Here is an 18,806-nt window from a genome sequence, read left to right on the forward strand (position 1 = left end):
TTTTCTTGTTTTCCATTTGCTTGGTAGGTCTTCCTCCATCCCTTTATTTTGAGCGTATGTGTGTCTTTGCATGTGAGATGGGTCTCCTGAATACAGCACACTGATGGGTCTTGACTCTTTATCCAAGTTGCCAGTCTGTGTCTTTTAATTGGAGCATTTAGCCCATTTACATTTAAGGTTAATATCGTTATGTGTGAATTTGATCCTGTCATGATGTTAGCTGGTTATTTTGTTCATTAGTTGATGCAGTTTCTTCCTAGCCTTGATGGTCTTTACAATTTGGCATGTTTTTGCAGTGGCTGGTACCGGTTGTTCCTTTTCATGTTTAGTGCTTCCTTCAGGAGCTCTTGTAAGACAGGCCTGGTAGTGACAAAACCTCTCAGCATTTGTTTGTCTATAAAGGATTTTATTTCTCCTTCACTTATGAAGCTTAGTTTGGCTGGATATGAAATTCTGGGTTGAAAATTCTTTTCTTTAAGAATGTTGAATATTGGCTCCCACTCTCTTCTGGCTTGTAGAGTTTCTGCCGAGAGATCAGCTATTAGTTTGATGGGCTTCCCTTTATGGGTAACCTGACCTTTCTGGCTGCCCTTAACATTTTTCCTCCATTTCCACTTTGGTGAATCTGACAATTATGTGTCTTGGGATTGCTCTTCTCGAGGAGTATCTTTGTGGCGTTCTCTGAATTTCCTGAATTTCTATGTTGGCTTGCCTTGGTAGGTTGGGGAAGTTCTCCTGGATAATATCCTGAAGACTGTTTTCCAACTTGGTTCCATCCTCCCCGTCACTTTCAGGTACACCAATCAAATGTAGATTTGGTCTTTTGACATAGTCCCATATTTCTTGGAGGCTTTGTTCATTTCTTTTCACTCTTTTTTTCTCTAAACGTCTCTTCTCACTTCATTAATTTGATCTTCAATCACTGATTACCTTTCTTCCATTTCATCGAATCAGCTACTGAAGCTTGTGCATGCATCACATAGTTCTCATGCCATGGTTTTCAGCTCCATCAGGTCATTTAAGGTATTCTCTATACTGTTTATTCTAGTTAGCCATTCATCTAATCTTTTTTCAAGGTTTTTAGCTTCTTTGCAATGGGTTCAAACATCCACCTTTAGCTATTAGTTATTACCGATCGTCTGAAGCCTTCTTCTCTCAACTCGTCAAAGTCATTCTCCATCCAGCTTTGTTCCGTTACTGATGAGGAGCTACGTTCCTCTGGAATAGAAGAGGTGCTCTGATTTTTAGAATTTTCAGCTTTTCTGCTCTGGTTTCTCCCTATCTTTGTGGTTTTATCTACCTTTGGTCTTTGATGATGGTAACGTACAGATGGGGTTTTGGTGTGGATGTCCTTTCTGTTCGTTAGTTTTCTTTCTAACAGTCAGGACCCTCAACTGCAGGTCTGTTGGAGTTTGCTGGAGGTCCACTCCAGACTCTGTTTGCCTGGGTATCAGCAGCGGAGGCTGCAGAACAGCAAATATTGCAGAATGGCAGATGTTGCTGCCTGATCATTCCTCTGGAAGCTTTGTCTCAGAGGGGCACCCAGCTGTATTAAATGTCAGTTGGCCCCTACTGGGAGGTGTCTCCCAGTTAGGCTACTTGGGGGGTCAGGGACCCACTTGAGGAGGCAGTCTGTCTGTTCTCAGATCTCAAACTCCATGCTGGGAGAACCACTACTCTCTTCAAAGCTGTCAGACAGGGACGTTTAAGTCTGCAGAAGTTTCTGCTGCCTTTTGTTCGGCTATGCCCTGCCCCGACAGGTGGAGTCTACAGAGGCAGGCAGGCCTCCTTGAGCTGTGGTGGGCTCCACCCAGTTGGCCCTTCCTGGCTGCTTTGTGTACCTACTCAAGCCTCAGCAATGGCGGATGCCCCTTCCCCAGCCTCGCTGCTGCCTTGCAGTTCAATTTCAGACTGCCGTGTTAGCAGTGAGCGAGGCTCTGTGGGTGTGGGACCCTCTGAGCCATGCACGGGATATAATCTCCTGGTGTGCCATTTGCTAAGACTGTTGGAAAAGTGCAGTATTAGAGTGGGAGTGTCCTGATTTTCCAGGTTTCCCTTGTCACGGCTTCCCTTGGCTAGGAAAGGGAATTCTGCGACCCCTTGCGCTTTCCGGGTGAGGCGATGCCCCACCCTGCTTCGGCTCACACTCCGTGGGCTGCATCCACTGTCCAATAAGCCCCAGTGAGATGAACCCAGTACCTCAGTTGGAAATGCAGAAATCACCCGTCTTCTGCGTCACTCATGCTGGGAGCTGTAGACTGTAGCTGTTCCTATTTGGCCATCTTGGAACCTCCTCCTATTTTATGGTACTAAATACAAAGGTTTCTGGAACTGGAAACCTTAGTGAATAGTTTCAGCCTGATACCTGTGGCCCAGGGGCACATAAACTGAAAGCATAGTAGACTTCAGGAGTCACATCTGTAGAGATGTGTGTGGTCCAAAGAACAGATGGTTAGAGGAGGCTGTGCAGGCCATCCCTAATTTAGTTAGAGTCCAAACCTGTTGGGAAGAACTGGTCAACCAGACTAGTGCTTCACCCTCACAAACTAAATGAATTAGTCCATTGTGCCCATGAAAGAAAGAAGTCAATCGAATGATCCTGGGGATAATTAAGAGGTTTCCTCTCTTCCAGGACCTCAGAATAATCCTGGTCAAGACTTGTACTGTTACCAGTAGGAATGCATAGCCATCATCGCTAAACAAAAGACAATTCTTAGGTCATCTCTCTCATGATGAATTCATTGCTTCCCCTCCATTTTGAAAATACTTCATGTTTCAGGGCCCTTAGTCTCTACTTTCCACTTTCCCAGTGACAGCATCTTTCAGTGGAGCTTTTTCCCCTCATTGAGAATTTCATCTATAGCTAAGGTCTTTTACTTTGGATTCAGGTGGGCCTTTTCAGAGCTCCAAAGCCAGGTGTGAAAATTTTTTTCTTGTCTTAAAAATTACTTTTGGGATGAATTTTTTTAAGTTAAATGTATTAGGGTATTGTTTCCATCTACCATGTTACTAACTTATGTGTAGGATAGCATTGGATTCCTTTGTACATAGTTAGGTGATATACTATGGTCATTTTCATGCCTTGATCTCTCTTTCCATGGAATTAAACACACCCTTCTGTTAGGATTATGTATATCTGTATTGTTTACATTGACCTAAGTTAGAAAATGTTAAAGAAAATATGTACAAAAGAAAAAGGTTCCTTTCATCATTGAATGTGCAAAACCCCCTGTGCTTCTTGTGGACCAATTTGCTTGCCAGTGAAAGAATGAAGGTAATGAACTCAAAGAATTATGTGTTCATCTAAAAAATACTTCAGATAGTGTAGAACTTGTCTGAGATGATTTGCTTTGATAAGACTTTAATTTTACCAAAACTGGGATTTTCTCTAGTTTGCCTTGGATCATCATAGTCAAGTGCATATCTCACTGCCAAGAACTTCACACATTTGGAGTGACTACAGTGGAGCCATGTGCCCTAGAAATGGTCAAACTGGTTTGTGCTTAGAGCTGTGGGAAAAAATGCATTCATTCATCCGTTCAACAGATATTAATGAGCATTTACTATGTTCCAAGCACTGTTCTACGACCTGGGAATGTGGCAGTGAACTAAACAAGAAAAAAATCTCTATCCTTGTGAATTCTAAAGGAAAGAGACAGGCAAACATAAAAATAAGAAAATTATACAGTATGTTAAGAGGCAATTAACTATGGAAAACATAAATTAGGGTATAAGGAATGAGGAGTGCCAGGGAAGAGGGACTGCAATTTGGAATAGTATAGTCAGAACAGGTCTAATAGAAAAGGTAACATCTGAGCAAAGACTTAAAGGAGGTAAGAGAGTGAGACCTGAGAATATCTAGAGGAAGAGCCAGACTTAGCACATGCAAAGGCCTTCAGGCAGCAGCATACCTGCCATATTCCAGGAATAATACAAAGGCCAGTGTGGCCAAGCAACACAGTAAGTGAGGAGAAAGCCAGTAGGAATGAGACAGGTAAGAGAATAGGTGGGAGACTGTATGGGGTTCTAAAGCCAATTGTAAGGACTTTAGCTTTCACTCTGAAATGCTAACCCAATGGAAGGTTTTAAATGAGTGGTATGATTTTGCTTTTGCTTTAGAAGGAGCACTATGAATACAATTTTGAGATGAGATTGCAGGGGACCAGAGTAGAAGCAGACAGAGTAGTTGGGAAGCTGTTGCATTAATCCAAGCGAGAAATGATAGCAGCTTGGAACAGGGTGATAGCAGTGGAGGCGGTAAGAAGAGAAGTGACTGGATTCTGGATATATTTTAAAGGTAGAGCCAGTGGGAATTCCTGATAGCCTTGATGTGGAGAATCAGAAAAAGAAAGTAGTGGTGTGCGACTCACAGGTTTTGGGTGTCAACGACTGGATATTTAGTCTACTTCAGGCTGGTAGGAAGTTGAGTTTTGAATATGTTCAGTGTGAGATGTCTACCTGACAGTAAGTGGAGATGTCCATTAGACAGTTTGAAGAAGTCTAGATTTCAGCAAAAAGGTTGAAAATTTGAGTTTGAGATATATCATATTTGGTATTTAAAGCCCTGAAACAAGATGAGATCATCAAGGAAGTAAGAATAGCGAAGTAAAAACTGGACCTTGGGGCACTCCAGGGTCAAAAGGTCAGGAAAGACAGAGTGGAATTGTGAAAAAAGTGACCAGCAAAGGAGTCACCAGTGAGGAAGGAGAAAAAGCAGGAGAATACAGTGTCTTGCAAGCCAACGTAAGAATGTAATTCTACTTTCTGAAGTGGTAAACCACTATGTCCAATGTTACTGATGGTACAAAAATGACAAAGACTGAAAACTGACCACTCGAGTTCATAATGAGGATGTCATTGGTGAGCACTGCAGAACACTGACAGGTTTTTTTGCTATTATTTTTGAGCAGATCATGGGAAAGTTGGCAGCTATGCCATTTCCCTTAAGCATGCATCTGGATGAAACTACTGCCAATGAGATGAAAAGCTGAAGTTGACTGGATGTCAAATGTAACATACCAGATCAAAGAAACTCCCACAATTTCAATTTCTTATTTAAACCAATTAGCTTTCTAATTAAAATTTACTTTTGAACTGCACTGAAATATATGTAGTCTTTAGAGTATCCTAAAGGAGGTTTTGATTTCTACTTGTTCACTGCATTCAGGAATCCCCAGCTAGTGGAGCCTATGGTGGCACCACGCCTTGTTAACAGGCAACCTGAAGTGACAGACACAGAACTCTGCTCTGATTTTGCTTCTTTGGGGCAGCATCATTCCTTATATGTGACTGGTTGATGCAGGCCATATCCTGAGTCTGCCCAGTTTTGCAGGGTGAGAACTTTATAGAGTAAAACACTGGGGGAAGGGGTTGCACAGTGCACACAATTTATTAAGACCAACGATGCTTTCTCCTACTGTTTTAATAAACTTATAGAACTTCTCAGATTTGTGTTTGTAGAAATAAGAAAAAGAGAATGAAGAAAGGCCTCCCAGGCACATAGAGGGGACTTCCACAACCAATTCTTGTTTGGATGTCTCGATCGCCATATTTTTGGAAATGATTAATTAGAGTTCATTGATTAAACTTCAAACTATAAAGAAACCATTTAATTTGCATGTATTATTTGGGATCTCTTTATTTTTCCCCTTGATTTGGTCACCAATTTCTGCATGAAATAATGAGACATATGATACTTTGTAAAGATTACTTTTTACATCATATATGTAAAAAATAAATCAAAATTGGCAAATGTTGGTGTTTGCTTGGGCTGCCATAACAAAATATCATAGACTAGGAGGTTTAAACAACAGAAACTTACCTCTTACAGTTGTGGAGGCTGGAAAGTCCAACATCAAGGTGCCAGCTGTTTCAGTTCCTGGTGAGGGCTCTTTTCCTAGTTTGCAGACAGGCACCATCTTGCTGTGTGCCCACATGGCCTTTCTTGGTGTGTGCGCCTGAAGAGAGAGAGAGAACAAGCTCCCTGCTGTCTCTTCTTATAAGGGCACTATTGTCATCAGGAGGGCTTCAGCCTCATGACCTCATCTAGCCCTAATTAGCTCCCCAGTGCCCCATCTCCAATTACTATCACACAAGGGGTAGGGCTTCAACATATGAATTTGGGGAGACACATACATCCATTCCAAACACAAATGTAACACCAAACAAGGCAACAAAGTTGCATGCAAACTTTCTTTGTGTACTTTTCAAATAGAGGCGGTCTAAACTTTTCATCAAGTGATCAAAGGTTAATACCTACTAGTGAAGAGTTTAGGGCCTTTTTTAAAATGGGCCTCAGATGCACAGAATTATGTTACCAGTGAATTACTCTAGAAAAGATCTCTTGCATTACTATTCATATATAGTTTTACTTCAGTGACATGATAGTGATTGTTTAACACCAACTGGCTTTGAGAAGGATGTACTGACTTGTATACATGTCCAATTTCTGTAGTTTAAATAGTCCCATCATGGCCCAGTTCCAGCTACCAATGTGAAATCACCTGGAGCTGGGACAGAATGCATACAATGGACTATTGGAAGCCCGTACAAGTTGGCTGCAGCACACTACTGCCTTATCTACATGCCGATTAATCCTGTTTCTGCCTGAAGCCAATAAATTTAAAAATAGCAATAAAATAAAATTAGAAAAGGAAATTGGAAAGGCAATTTAAAAATATTACAGAATATGGCTCTTCGCCATCTTTTCTCTTCCCGTGGAGCCGTCGCCACGAAGGTTGAGCTGTGCAGTTTTAGCGGGTACAAGATCTACCCCGGACAGGGGAGGCACTACGCCAGGACCGACGGGAAGGTTTTCGAGTTTCTTAATGCGAAATGCGAGTCGGCATTTCTTTCCAAGAGGAATCCTTGGCAGATAAACTGGACTGTCCTCCACAGAAGGAAGCACAAAAAGGGAGAGTCGGAAGAAATTCAAAAGAAAAGAACTCGCCCAGCAGTCAAATTCCAGAGGGCCATTATGGCTACTGCTAAGGCACCTACAAAGGCAGCACCTAAGCCAAAGATTGTGAAGCCTGTGTAAGTTTCAGCTCCCCGAGTTGGTGGAAAACGCTAAACTGGCAGATTAGATTTTTAAATAAAGATTGGATTATATTAAAAAAAATTACAGAATATGTTTTCAAAACTAAAAAAAAGTGTCACAGAAAGTTTTAGGAATTAAGTAGGACAGGAAACAAATAATGGAATATGCATAACATGTGAGCATATGTCATTATGTTATTTAATTCTCACAATTCTGTAGCACAGGTATTAACCCTTATCTTAAAATGATGAATGTAAGTTCAGAGATTATTCATTAGACCAGAATCACATAAACAACAAATATTATAGTCAAGACTTGAACCCAGATCTACTTGACTACAAAACCCACTCTCTCTCTCTCTCTCTCCAAACCAACGTCTGGAAGCTTTAGGATATTGTCCATGAATAAGTAATATAAATTCTGATGTGTTAATCACTGTATCAGTGGCATAATACTGGTATATTAATTACCTCTTGTATATTAAACTGAATTATAAATCATTAAATTTAAGAAATCATTTTGTTGGTCTCATTTTTGGAAGTTATTCATTCTCCTTAGATAATATGCATTCTTCAAAATTATAAAACCCTTTATCAGTACTTTTAGTCAGATCATCTTGACTTGACACTCTGAAAGAACATTATGAAAGGAAAAAATGTAATTTGTGTCCTTTTTAACAATACCTGCTTTTGCATTCACCTCAAGGCTACTACATGTACATTGAGGCCTCCCATATGGTGTATGGACAAAAAGCACGCCTCTTGTCCAGGCCTCTGCGAGGAGTCTCTGGAAAACACTGCTTGACCTTTTTCTACCACATGTATGGAGGGGGCACTGGCCTGCTGAGTGTTTATCTGAAAAAGGAAGAAGACAGTGAAGAGTCCCTCTTATGGAGGAGAAGAGGTGAACAGAGCATTTCCTGGCTACGAGCACTGATTGAATACAGCTGTGAGAGGCAACACCAGGTAAGCCAACAGAGATAAGAACTAAGCAATGGAAAACGTGTAGGAGCTTCTGATGTTCTTTCTTATTCTTGCTACCAAAGAGAATATTTTGTTCTTTTTCAGGGTCATAGATAAAGGCAGGATTAAGAGGGAGTAAACATAATTAGTCTATATATTGATTAAATCTAAGCAGTGACAGAGAAAGCTTTGAGAATTTATGCATAAAGTGATTTTCTTGCAGTTCTATGATAAAAGTATATCTATTTTTGTCTTGATACATTATGGGTGTCAAGTATATTTCTATGTATCATGCATATCTCCAAAACGAAGTCTTTTCTTCTAAATATGGTATTACCTAATTAGTTGCAGCTACATCTTTTACTCATCATTACTCACATACATCTAAGAGCTTTTGCCTTAAGCCTCTATTTAACAGTGAGTATGGTCCAGAGTAAGTTTTGTTTTTTTAATGCCTCTGCCTCCATCACTGCATTGATGCAAAAGAAACTGAGAGACTTGATCCTCAGTCCTGGGTCTCCCCCAGGTCCTCTCATGTGCTATAGAAGATGTCCATCCTAGATGTTCTCTATCATAAAGGAATCTGGGCAGCAATAGGAAACATCCTTTTAAATTCTAGTAGGTAGGGGCTGAACAGCCAGTCTAGCCTGGGGAACCACACCTGCCTTCTGATAGCCACAGATTTTACCTGCCTACCATGAGCCAAAGCTCCAGAAAGCTGTGGGAGATGATAACGTTCAGATTTCTGACTGTTCTTAAAATTGCTCTGTAGAATTCTCAAGTGTGACCTCCAACTAAAGGCACACCTTCCTACTCATTCTTACTTCTGGCTGATAAACCTCCTGGACCAGCACTCTGCGTCTTTAACCACTGGCTGCCTTGTCTAAACCCAGATCTTCCTGGGAAGAGATATCCAAATTAAGGGTTTTATTTTGCACCAACCTATGACCAAAAATAATTTTCTACAGATGTAAATGGGAAGGAATTGCAGAAGTTCAGATGGCCAAGTTGCAGTGCAGTCAAAGGTGCTACATTGTTAAAGAGCAAATGACAGGGAAGATGAGCCATTATCTGGGAAAGGCCCATTATCCCAACATGGATAAACACCTAGACATTTGGCAAAGAATAACAGGTAGCTTCAGGAATAATTTTATAGTGATTTAATGTCTGTTCGAAAGAAGAAAGTGGATGGCTCAGGAACTTACTAATATAATTGATCATTATTCAGAGATGATGGATTAATTTTGTTAGGCTATTAGGGTACTCCTTCTGTATTCAAATGGTTCTCAAAGTTTGGTCCAGGTACCAGCAGCATCAGCAATACCTGAAATGCAAATTCACTTGAAACACAAATTCACTTAAAATGCAAATTCTCAGGTCCCACTTTAAAACGAATGAATCAGAAACAGGATTTGGGGGCCCCAGAAATCTGTTTTAATAAGCCCTCCAGGTGAATCTGATGCATGCTAAAGGCAAAGAATCTCTATGCTAGACTAAATGAATCTAAATCTTTGGGGGTGACACCTGAGCACTGATTTTTTGTTCAACTCTCAAGCGATACTGATGCACAAGTGCTCTAAGATTTGAGTTCTGGGGACAGGTAACTTATCAGCATCTAGGCCTTGGGGATCAGACACATGGCCTTGCATATAATAGACTTACTGGGGAGGTAGTTATTTGAAGTGTTTTTTGAGTACAGAGTAGTGTGGCATCTGAAATGGCATTTAGGGCTCTTCAAATGATGCAGAATCGCCCTGGAGACTTCCAGCTCACAGTCTGGGAAGAAGACTCCAGAATCCTCCCCCTTGGCTTAGAATGGAACAGACAAGAATCTCCTCTGTGTTAGTGATTCCCTCAGGAATCCAAATGATGCCAGGGAGACCAGGCTGAACTAGTTGCTCCAAAACATCCTAGTGTCTAATAAAACTGATATACTCATGTGCACATAGATCAGCCATCTGCTACATGCCAGGCACTTACAGTGCTAAGAGCTGTACGTAAGTTCTTTCAACTGATCCTGTTTCCCCATTTTACAGGTGGGGAAAAGTAAATGTCTGGCTGATAAGTGGCTGAATGAGAACCAGATCTGCATGGTTCCAAAGTTTGTATCCCTAAGCCACTGTTCTACACTGCCTCCTACCATAGAAGTTCCAAAATAATCCTCATTGGCCTGATGGTCACAAGCACTGCATGATTTTGGAGATATCTTTTACACTCTGAGAGTTTATACATTCTCAAAATGGGGTAATAATTCCTAGTCAGCTGTGCTGACATTGCAGAGTTAGAGAGTCAAAGGAGATTATGTATGTGAAAGGGTTTTATAAACTTTAAAGTATCAAAATATTATCACTGTTCTACCAATATATTCTCACCTAAGTCTCCCTAGTCACTAATTCATATCACCATGGCAGAACTGGTATTCTCAACAGCTACATCAGGCATCCAGACTGAGCTCCTGTTGTTTGAGACCAAAATATCTCATCTCAATAAGTATGTATTGTCCATTTACTATTCTAGGTGCTGAAGATACTGCAATGAATGTAATATATAAAGTTCTTATTTGTTTGGAATTTACATTCTAGTGGGGAGGAGGTAGAAAATGCAAGCCAAGGCTGGGCACAGTGGCTCACATCTGTAATCCCAGCACTTCGGGAGGCCGAGGTGGGAGGATTGCTTGAGGCCAGGAGTTTGAGATAAGCCTGGCAACATATTGAGACCCTGTCTCTAAAAAAAAAAGCAAGCCAAACAACAAATATATATATATATATATAGAGAGAGAGAGAGAGAGAGAGAGAGCGAGTGTAACATCAGATAATAAGTGCTATGAAGAAGTCAAGCTGAGCTCATGGAAGTAGAGAGTAGAATGATGGTTACCAGAGGCTGGGGGAAGCAGGAGCAGGGAATGAGGAGTTGTTGGTCAAAGGCTACAAAGTTTCAGATAGACAAGAGGAATATGTTTTTGAGATTTGTTGAACACAGGATGACTACAGTCAATAATGTATATTTCAAAATAACTAAGAGAGTAAATTTCACATCTTATCACAAAAAAGTGATAAATAAGTGAGGTGACAGATATGTTAATTAGCTTGAGTTAATCATCCCACATTTTGTGTGTGTGTGTGTATATCACATTGTACCCCATAAAGGTATAAAATTGTGATTTATCAATTAAAAATAATATTAAGAAGAGGAAGGAAAATAAGAGGAAGAAGAAGTCAAGTTGATCAAGTGGTGAGGTCAAAGAAGTATTGTGATAATCATGAAAATCCTTAGAAGGTGTGGTAAAGAGTTTGAAATTTGTTCCAAAAGTAGTAAGAAGCCATCATACAGCTTTAAGGTAATATTATCTGATTTTGAAATGATCACTCCAGCTACTGCGTGTAAAGTATACTGCAATGGGACAAGGAGACTTTGGGGGCTGCTGCAGTAGCCCTGGCAAGAGGAGTGATGGCTTAGGCTATGCAGCAGAGGTGAGGAGATGTCATCAGAAGCCCACGAGACTTCTTATGTATAGAATGTGGAGTCTGAGGGAAAGGGAGACACCAAGATGACTCCAAAGCTTTTGGCATGAGCAATTGCTAAAATGAATTGAGATATCATTTATTGAGATGAGGAAGACTTGAGACAGAGCAGACCTGGAGTGAGGGCAGTGTGTGCAGGAAGAAAATTAATAGACTTCTGGGGGGACATGTTAAGTTCTCTATGTCTATTAGAAATCCAAATGGTTGTAAGTAAATAATAGGACATGAGATGAGTTCAGGGAAGAGAACACAGTTAGGGAAGTAAATGTGTACAGCATGAATGGGGGTGGGCAGGTAGAAATGGTATTTAGAGTGTGATAGTACTGCTGCCATTTGAGATTGATCCTATGGGGAAAATATGTGGGTGGCCTCCTAAAGGCATTCCACTCATTAGATCATCCCTGTGGGAAAAAGAAATGCATCAAATGGCAAATTTTTAATCATGCTCCTTCCTAAGGGATTTATTAGTGCTAAGCAGAAACTGACTCACTATTGATCAAAAGCACAAAATCATTCTATTTCCTTTGGATTCCCTGATTATCCCTCCTCCCCCACTTTCATGACTTTTCCTCCTTGGTTTCTTAGATTTTTATGCCATTGAAGTAAAGTGTTATACAAATTCCCAGCTCACTGAAATATTTACATCAGTCATATTATTAATTATACTGCCTAACAGTTACTAGGAATTTCTATGCACTGCATACTCAGCTAAGACTCAGGTTGGCAGGGTGCGGTGGCTTACACCTATAATCCCAGCACTTTGGGAGGCTGAAGTAGGGGGATTTCTTGAGCCCAGGAGTTTGAGACCAGCCTGGACAGCATGGCAAAACCCTGTCTCCTCTAAAAGTACAAAAATTAGCCAGGTGTGGTGGTGCATGCCTGTAGTCCCAGCTACTAAGGCGCCTAAGGCAGGAGGATCACTTGAGCCCAGGAGGCAGAGGTTGCAGTGAGCTGATATCGCACCACTGCACTCCAGCTTGAGAGCAAGACTCTGTCTCAAAAAAAAAAAAAAAAGATTCAGGTCTCCAAATTTTCTTGTTTATGATGCCCATCGTAATTTTTTCTTGGTGCCGCAATACCAGAAGAAACACCTAACAGTTTCATATATTAAGTATTTGGATTCAAACAACTTAAGTATTTATGTTCTAACAACTTAGCCATCTGAAAAAATACTTAAAATAAAAATTAAGATTTTATCTAATTATTAACTAAAATTATGTACTAATAGAATGTATATACCTGTTGGGCACAAACTTCCCAAACCTTGGAATTAGATTGGATACACTACCCTTATTTTATGTTCCACATTGATTTCTACACAATGCTTGCTTTTAATTGTAGCAGCTACCAAAAAACTCAGCTCTATGAAAATATGTTATCAAAAGCAATACAGGTCAATCCCATGTTAAAACTTTGAATGACATTGAGCTAGCAGTTCACATGGTGTCTGCTAAGTACTGAATATTGCCATGTTTCCCTTAAAATTTCAAACTATCCACAGCACCCCATGAATGTACTTGGGCACCCTGGGGCACCTCAGCACACACTTTGGGAACCAAGGACATATATGATCTTATTTAATCCTACATTTGTTATGTCTATTATCTAAATAAACAAGTATTTGCTCAGTAGCTATTTGATTTGGATAGATTTGGTTAGTCTTAAAGTGCAAAGATAAGTCAGCTTAATCCTATTGTCAATGTAGAAAAAGAAGAGGTACTACTACATATTTATAATACAAGGGGGAAATCATAGTACTATAAAATGGTGATCACTACTGTATTAAGAAATTTCAGAGGAGAAAGTTGTATAAAATCAAGTGTCTGGCCAAATCATAGACTATTCAGAATATAATTCCTTCAGGTAATTTTATTACTCTTTTCATTACAGACTGGAAGGCCAAAAAAACAGATTTTATTGTTGTTCAGAGAACCAAAATGCTTATTATGTGCACTCAGGTGTCCTTTTATCTAGATGTGTTAGGACATTTTTTCCCTCTTCTTGCCATTTATTTGGATTCTTATTTAGCACTGTGTATTAATCAGTGTTCTCCAGAGAAACCGAACCAGTAGAGGAGAAAGAGAGAGACAGACACAGAAGGTGAGAGAGAGATATGAAAGGGGATGTATTATAGAAATTGGCTCATATAATTATGAAGGCTGAGATGCTATATTCAAGCATCTCATTGTATATAGCAAATGTTCCCATTGCTATATACAAGCTGGAGAACCAGGAAAGCTGGTACCATAGCTCAGTCCAAATCCCAAGGCCTGAGAACTAGAGAAGCCGATGGTATAACTATTAGTCTGCAGCCAAAGGCCTGAGAACCTAGGGTGCCACTGGTACAATTCCAGAAGTCTGAAGACTGAAGAACCTAGAGTTCTGATGTCCAAGGGCAGAAGCAGACGGGTGTCCCAGTTACAGAAGAGAGAGCAAATTTGCTTCTCCTCTGCCTTTTTGTTCTATCTGCATCCTCAACCAATTTGATGGTCCCCACTCACATTGGGTGAGGACAGATCTTCCTTTCTCAGTCCACCAATTCAAACGCCAATCTCTTTCAGAAACACCCTCACATACATACTGAGAAATAATGCTTTACCAGCGATGTGGGTATCCCTTAACCCAGTCAAGTTGACACCTGAAATCCACCATCACGAGTTGGATCCTTAGCATTTTTATTAACAGTATTTTGCCACCAGTCTGTCACTAAAGCATCTTTGAAACATTAATTTCAAGATAACTTTATAAACATATTATTTAATTTATATTATTTAATTTTAGGGAGGGTTTAAATAAAATTTGTTTAAGGGCTTTCTTTTTTATTTAAATTATAAACTACTCCAATGAAGACTCATTTGCTTATAAAATGAATAGAGCAAATGTGTCTTCTGAACAACTTTCATTACCCATGGGCCTCCCTGGACTATTCAGTAATTTGTTAACCATTGTTGGGACAGCCTTAGAGCTGGTTAAGTAATCTATTTTTCCTACAACCACAATATCTGATCAGTTATTTTCTTCTCAGAATCTGAAGTTATAAAACTGATTCTCTCTTCTGCCTGAGCTGTGTCTTTGATGTTATGGTATTTAACATAAGTGAACCATTATCTTTGGTAAACTTCATCATTATGCTTTTCTGTTCACACATGGGTATCATCAGTCATATTAAATTTTTCCACCTAGTAGCAGTATCAAAGGTAGATTTATGGAGTGCTAAAGGAAATTTAAGTTTCTGAGCCCCTCACTTTCACAGACCCTGTGTGAGTGCTGGGGGATGCTGGGAGAAGAGTGTTCCAATTGGGAAGAGGAAACCAGGTTACCACCAAGAAGCATTTCTAGGCAAGCATTTCTGGGAAATTGCCTAAAGAGATCTCAGAAGACAGGGACCTGACTCTTCAAGGCTTCAGTAATTTATTGTGTTTCTTTAAATTCCAAATAAATATTCTCTTTAATACCTAGATTTCAATTTGTAATTTGGTATCTTTTTCCTTAAAGGGATCCTTAAGAGCAATCTAAGTTTTCATATCTACAAAGCCTGGATCTGCCCTGAGCAGCACTGTAATCAGGATGATTCTATTTCTAAATTCAAACATATTATTCTTTCAGATAATTTTTGAAGCCATTCGAGGAGTATCAATAAGAAGTGATATTGCCATTGATGATGTTAAATTTCAGGCAGGACCCTGTGGAGGTAATATTTTTTCCCAATCATATAAGCTTGACTGAAAATGGACTTTGCGATACTGTCTCAAACTACAAGAATACAAATTAAATATTTTTCTATAATAAAAATACTGTTATTGTATATTTGTCTTTCCTGACAGAAATGGAAGATACAACTCAACAATCATCAGGATATTCTGAGGACTTAAATGAAATTGAGTATTAAGAAATGATCTGAATTGGATTTACTAGACGAAAACCATACCTCTCTTCAATCAAAATGAAAACAAAGCAAATGAATACTGGACAGTCTTAACAATTTTATAAGTTATAAAATGACTTTAGAGCACCCTCCTTCATTACTTTTGCAAAAACATACTGACTCAGGGCTCTTTTTTTCTTTTTGCATATGACAACTGTTACTAGAAATACAGGCTACTGGTTTTGCATAGATCATTCATCTTAATTTTGGTACCAGTTAAAAATACAAATGTACTATATTGTAGTCATTTTAAAGCACACAAAGGGCACAATCAAAATGAGATGCACTCATTTAAATCTGCATTCAGTGAATGTATTGGGAGAAAAATAGGTCTTGCAGGTTTCCTTTTGAATTTTAAGTATCATAAATATTTTTAAAGTAAATAATACGGGGTGTCAGTAATATCTGCAGAATGAATGCAGTCTTTCATGCTAATGAGTTAGTCTGGAAAAATAAAGTCTTATTTTCTATGTTTTATTCATAGAAATGGAGTATTAATTTTTAATATTTTCACCATATGTGATAACAAAGGATCTTTCATGAATGTCCAAGGGTAAGTCAGTATTAATTAATGCTGTATTACAAGGCAATGCTACCTTCTTTATTCCCCCTTTGAACTACCTTTGAAGTCACTATGAGCACATGGATAGAAATTTAACTTTTTTTTGTAAAGCAAGCTTAAAATGTTTATGTATACATACCCAGCAATTTTTATAAATGTGTTAAACAATTTTACTGATTTTTATAATAAATATTTTGGTAAGATTTTGAATAATATGAATTCAGGCAGATATACTAAACTGCTTTTATTTACTTGTTTAGAAAATTGTATATATATGTTTGTGTATCCTAACAGCTGCTATGAAATTATAAAATTACCTAATAAAAATAATTTGAAAATCTTTTCACTAGCAATTAACTCATTTCTACATTATTTGTCTTTATCAGAGTATCTTCACTACAACACTGCAGATTCTAATTTGAATCCCTACTCTGCCACAAAAAAATGCTTAAGCCTTTTTATTAGTGACATAAGCACTCTATACATTAATATAATAATTATTACTTTTTTCTCTTAATTTTCCCTTACCTCTTTTTACTCCACTGATACAATAATTTTTATAGCATGCTTTATTTCACATAGACAATCTCAATTTTTTATCTCATTAGAATGTAAACTCTATATCCTAACATAGAGTACAATATTTCTTGCTGTTTTGTTTACTTTTGTATTCTCAGTACCCAGAAAGTGTCTGGTATAGTAAGTGTGCAACAAAAAAATACTTGAATGAATGAATGTCTTTCCCACTTCTGTGAGATGATGGAAATATTTTAGCTCTTTCACAGATAAGGAAACAGAGTCTCAAAAGAGTGAAGAAATTACTCAAGATTTTGTATCTGTTAAATGGAGGAATTTAAGAGTCTGGTCTGATTCAAAGGCTCATACCTCTTTACTACTTTAGCCAAAAGTCCATTGTTTTCTTGAAGTTGGGAGGGTTTCCCACTCAAGAGTGTCCAAACTCATAAATTAATCTATTAAGAGCATTATCTTTCTGAATGCAAAGAAAACAAAAAATTCTCAGCTACACAAAATAAATATTCTGAAGTTTATGGAGAAAATAAAATTTTATAATAAAACAAAATTTTGCAAATCAAATTCTTTCTATTTATGATTAACTGCCTATAGTGGAGGAAATCCCTAAACAGAGCTGAAACATTGGGGAAGGAAGATTTCAAGATGTTGACCTATTCAGCTGCGTACTAGGCCAGGCATCATAATTCCTCCAAAGCATTATTCCTGTCCAGAGCTACAGTTGTATTTGCTGAATTAAGGAGTGAAGATTGCATATTCAGGACTCAACACAGTATCTGGTACCTAGTAAGGGGGTTATAATATGTGGTGAGTGAATAAAGTCATTCACCAGCCTCCTTGCTGGTAACATAAATCCATAGTAATAATCACAGCTAACATTTGTTGAATACTATTTTCAGACATTGTTCAAAGAGTCTGTTTCGCTGACACAGCTGTGTTCTTATCCTTACAAGGTCACCTCCTGAACGTGCCAGCTCTCCTACCAGCTCCATCCTCAATGTCAATTTACACTCTAGGCAAAGATTCCAAGTTTCCCTCTTTCAACAGGATTTATTGGCTACCAAAATTGCCTCTAAGGTTGCTAAACTGGGAATCCTACTAGGGATGCCAACTTTGGAAATTGGGGGAAAAGAGGGTGGGGGTTGGGGTACTGGATATTGGCTTAGAGCAGAAAAGGAGGTAATTCTTACCAGTTGTTGCTAAGAAACAACCTGAAGTTAATCTAAGAGAAAAAAAGGAGGTGGAAAGTGAGCTGCTTAACTCCCCTTCCCTCATTTATGCTTCTTCGACAAAATTCGATTGTTTGATGCTTCTTTTCCCTTTCCAAGTTGCCTTTGGCATTCATTTCAACTATATTTCACCTTCATTTTAACTATATTTCACATGGATGAATACATGGAAGGACAGTAAGCACATTATAGGTTTCTCAGGTTTAGAAATGCCCAGGGAGAAGAAATGCTAGCTAACAGATACTGCTTAACAATTTAAGCCCAGTGTTGGCTTTTATTGCAATTCTCAGCAGCACCTAAACACACAAGTGCTTCAAATAGAAATTGCTTTCTCACACAGATTGCCTTCTCTCCTATAATTTCCTGTCTAGGATGGAGATTATTTGTGTATAGAAGGGAGTGAAGGACTGAATACTGAGAAAATAGTGCCTGTGATGCAGGGTCTGGTTTAATATGGAGGAAGAAAAGGTTCAACAAAGATTTCTTGAGAAATCTATGCTCCAGGCATTGTACGGAGCATGGAGGTTACAAAAATGCTCACAGATTAGTGAGGGAGAGAGAGAGAAACCAGTCAACACAGTTCGGAGTGCTAAGTACAAAACGGCCATATGCCCAGGGTGCTATGGGAGGGTCTCTTGGGGGAATCTGACCTGGCAGGGCAGAGGCAGCCTTCTGGCTGCAGTCTAGGGAGAGCAGTGGAAAGCAGCAGTGCCCACTGGCACAGTGTCCCTGATGCCTTCATGTCTTCTCTCACACTCTGAGGGCTAAGACCTGGGCTCTGTGACTTCTTGGTCTCATGCCAGGGACTTGTGTGATTTAACCAGAACTGGGAAAAAAAAAAAAAACCCTGAGTTTTTGTAACTAATAATTCTAATGACACTGCATTTTCAACATATGGATTACTATAAAGAGATAATATAGCACAGTGATTAAGGACCCTGTTTCTGGATTTATGCTGTCCGTTTAAATCTCGGGTCTGCCACTTACAAGCTATGTGACTGAAGCAAGTCACTTACACCCTCTCTGACTCCTTTTCT

General features: G+C 39.0%; 2 protein-coding genes across 3 annotated transcripts in view; both read left to right on the forward strand.

The window, feature by feature from the left end:
* Nucleotides 1–16,366, forward strand: part of MAMDC2 (MAM domain containing 2) — a 176,160-nt gene extending 159,794 nt beyond the window's left edge. The window contains exons 12-14 of one of the 2 annotated variants that reach the window (XM_003806363.6): nucleotides 7,745–8,004; nucleotides 15,129–15,213; nucleotides 15,347–16,366. In XM_003806363.6, coding sequence (XP_003806411.1) covers nucleotides 7,745–8,004; nucleotides 15,129–15,213; nucleotides 15,347–15,411 — 410 coding nt within the window. In that variant the 3' untranslated portion in view covers nucleotides 15,412–16,366. Of the gene's footprint in view, nucleotides 1–7,744; nucleotides 8,005–15,128; nucleotides 15,214–15,346 lie in introns of those variants that run through there. The other variant, XM_034967604.3, reaches the window with a different exon arrangement.
* Nucleotides 6,364–7,120, forward strand: LOC112440850 (large ribosomal subunit protein eL24-like). Its single transcript, XM_063593977.1, has one exon. It carries the CDS (start codon nucleotides 6,689–6,691, stop codon nucleotides 7,037–7,039), a length of 351 nt encoding a protein of 116 aa, XP_063450047.1. The 5' UTR covers nucleotides 6,364–6,688; the 3' UTR covers nucleotides 7,040–7,120.
* Nucleotides 16,367–18,806: the final 2,440 nt, after the last annotated feature.

Source organism: Pan paniscus, chromosome 11, assembly GCF_029289425.2.
Source record: "Pan paniscus chromosome 11, NHGRI_mPanPan1-v2.0_pri, whole genome shotgun sequence".
In the NCBI taxonomy this organism is placed as follows: Eukaryota; Metazoa; Chordata; class Mammalia; order Primates; family Hominidae; genus Pan; species Pan paniscus.

Excerpts from the sequence above, each read along its gene's own strand:
- LOC112440850 (XM_063593977.1), top strand. The coding sequence starts at position 6,689 with ATGGCTCTTCGCCATCTTTTCTCTTCCCGTGGAGCCGTCGCCACGAAG.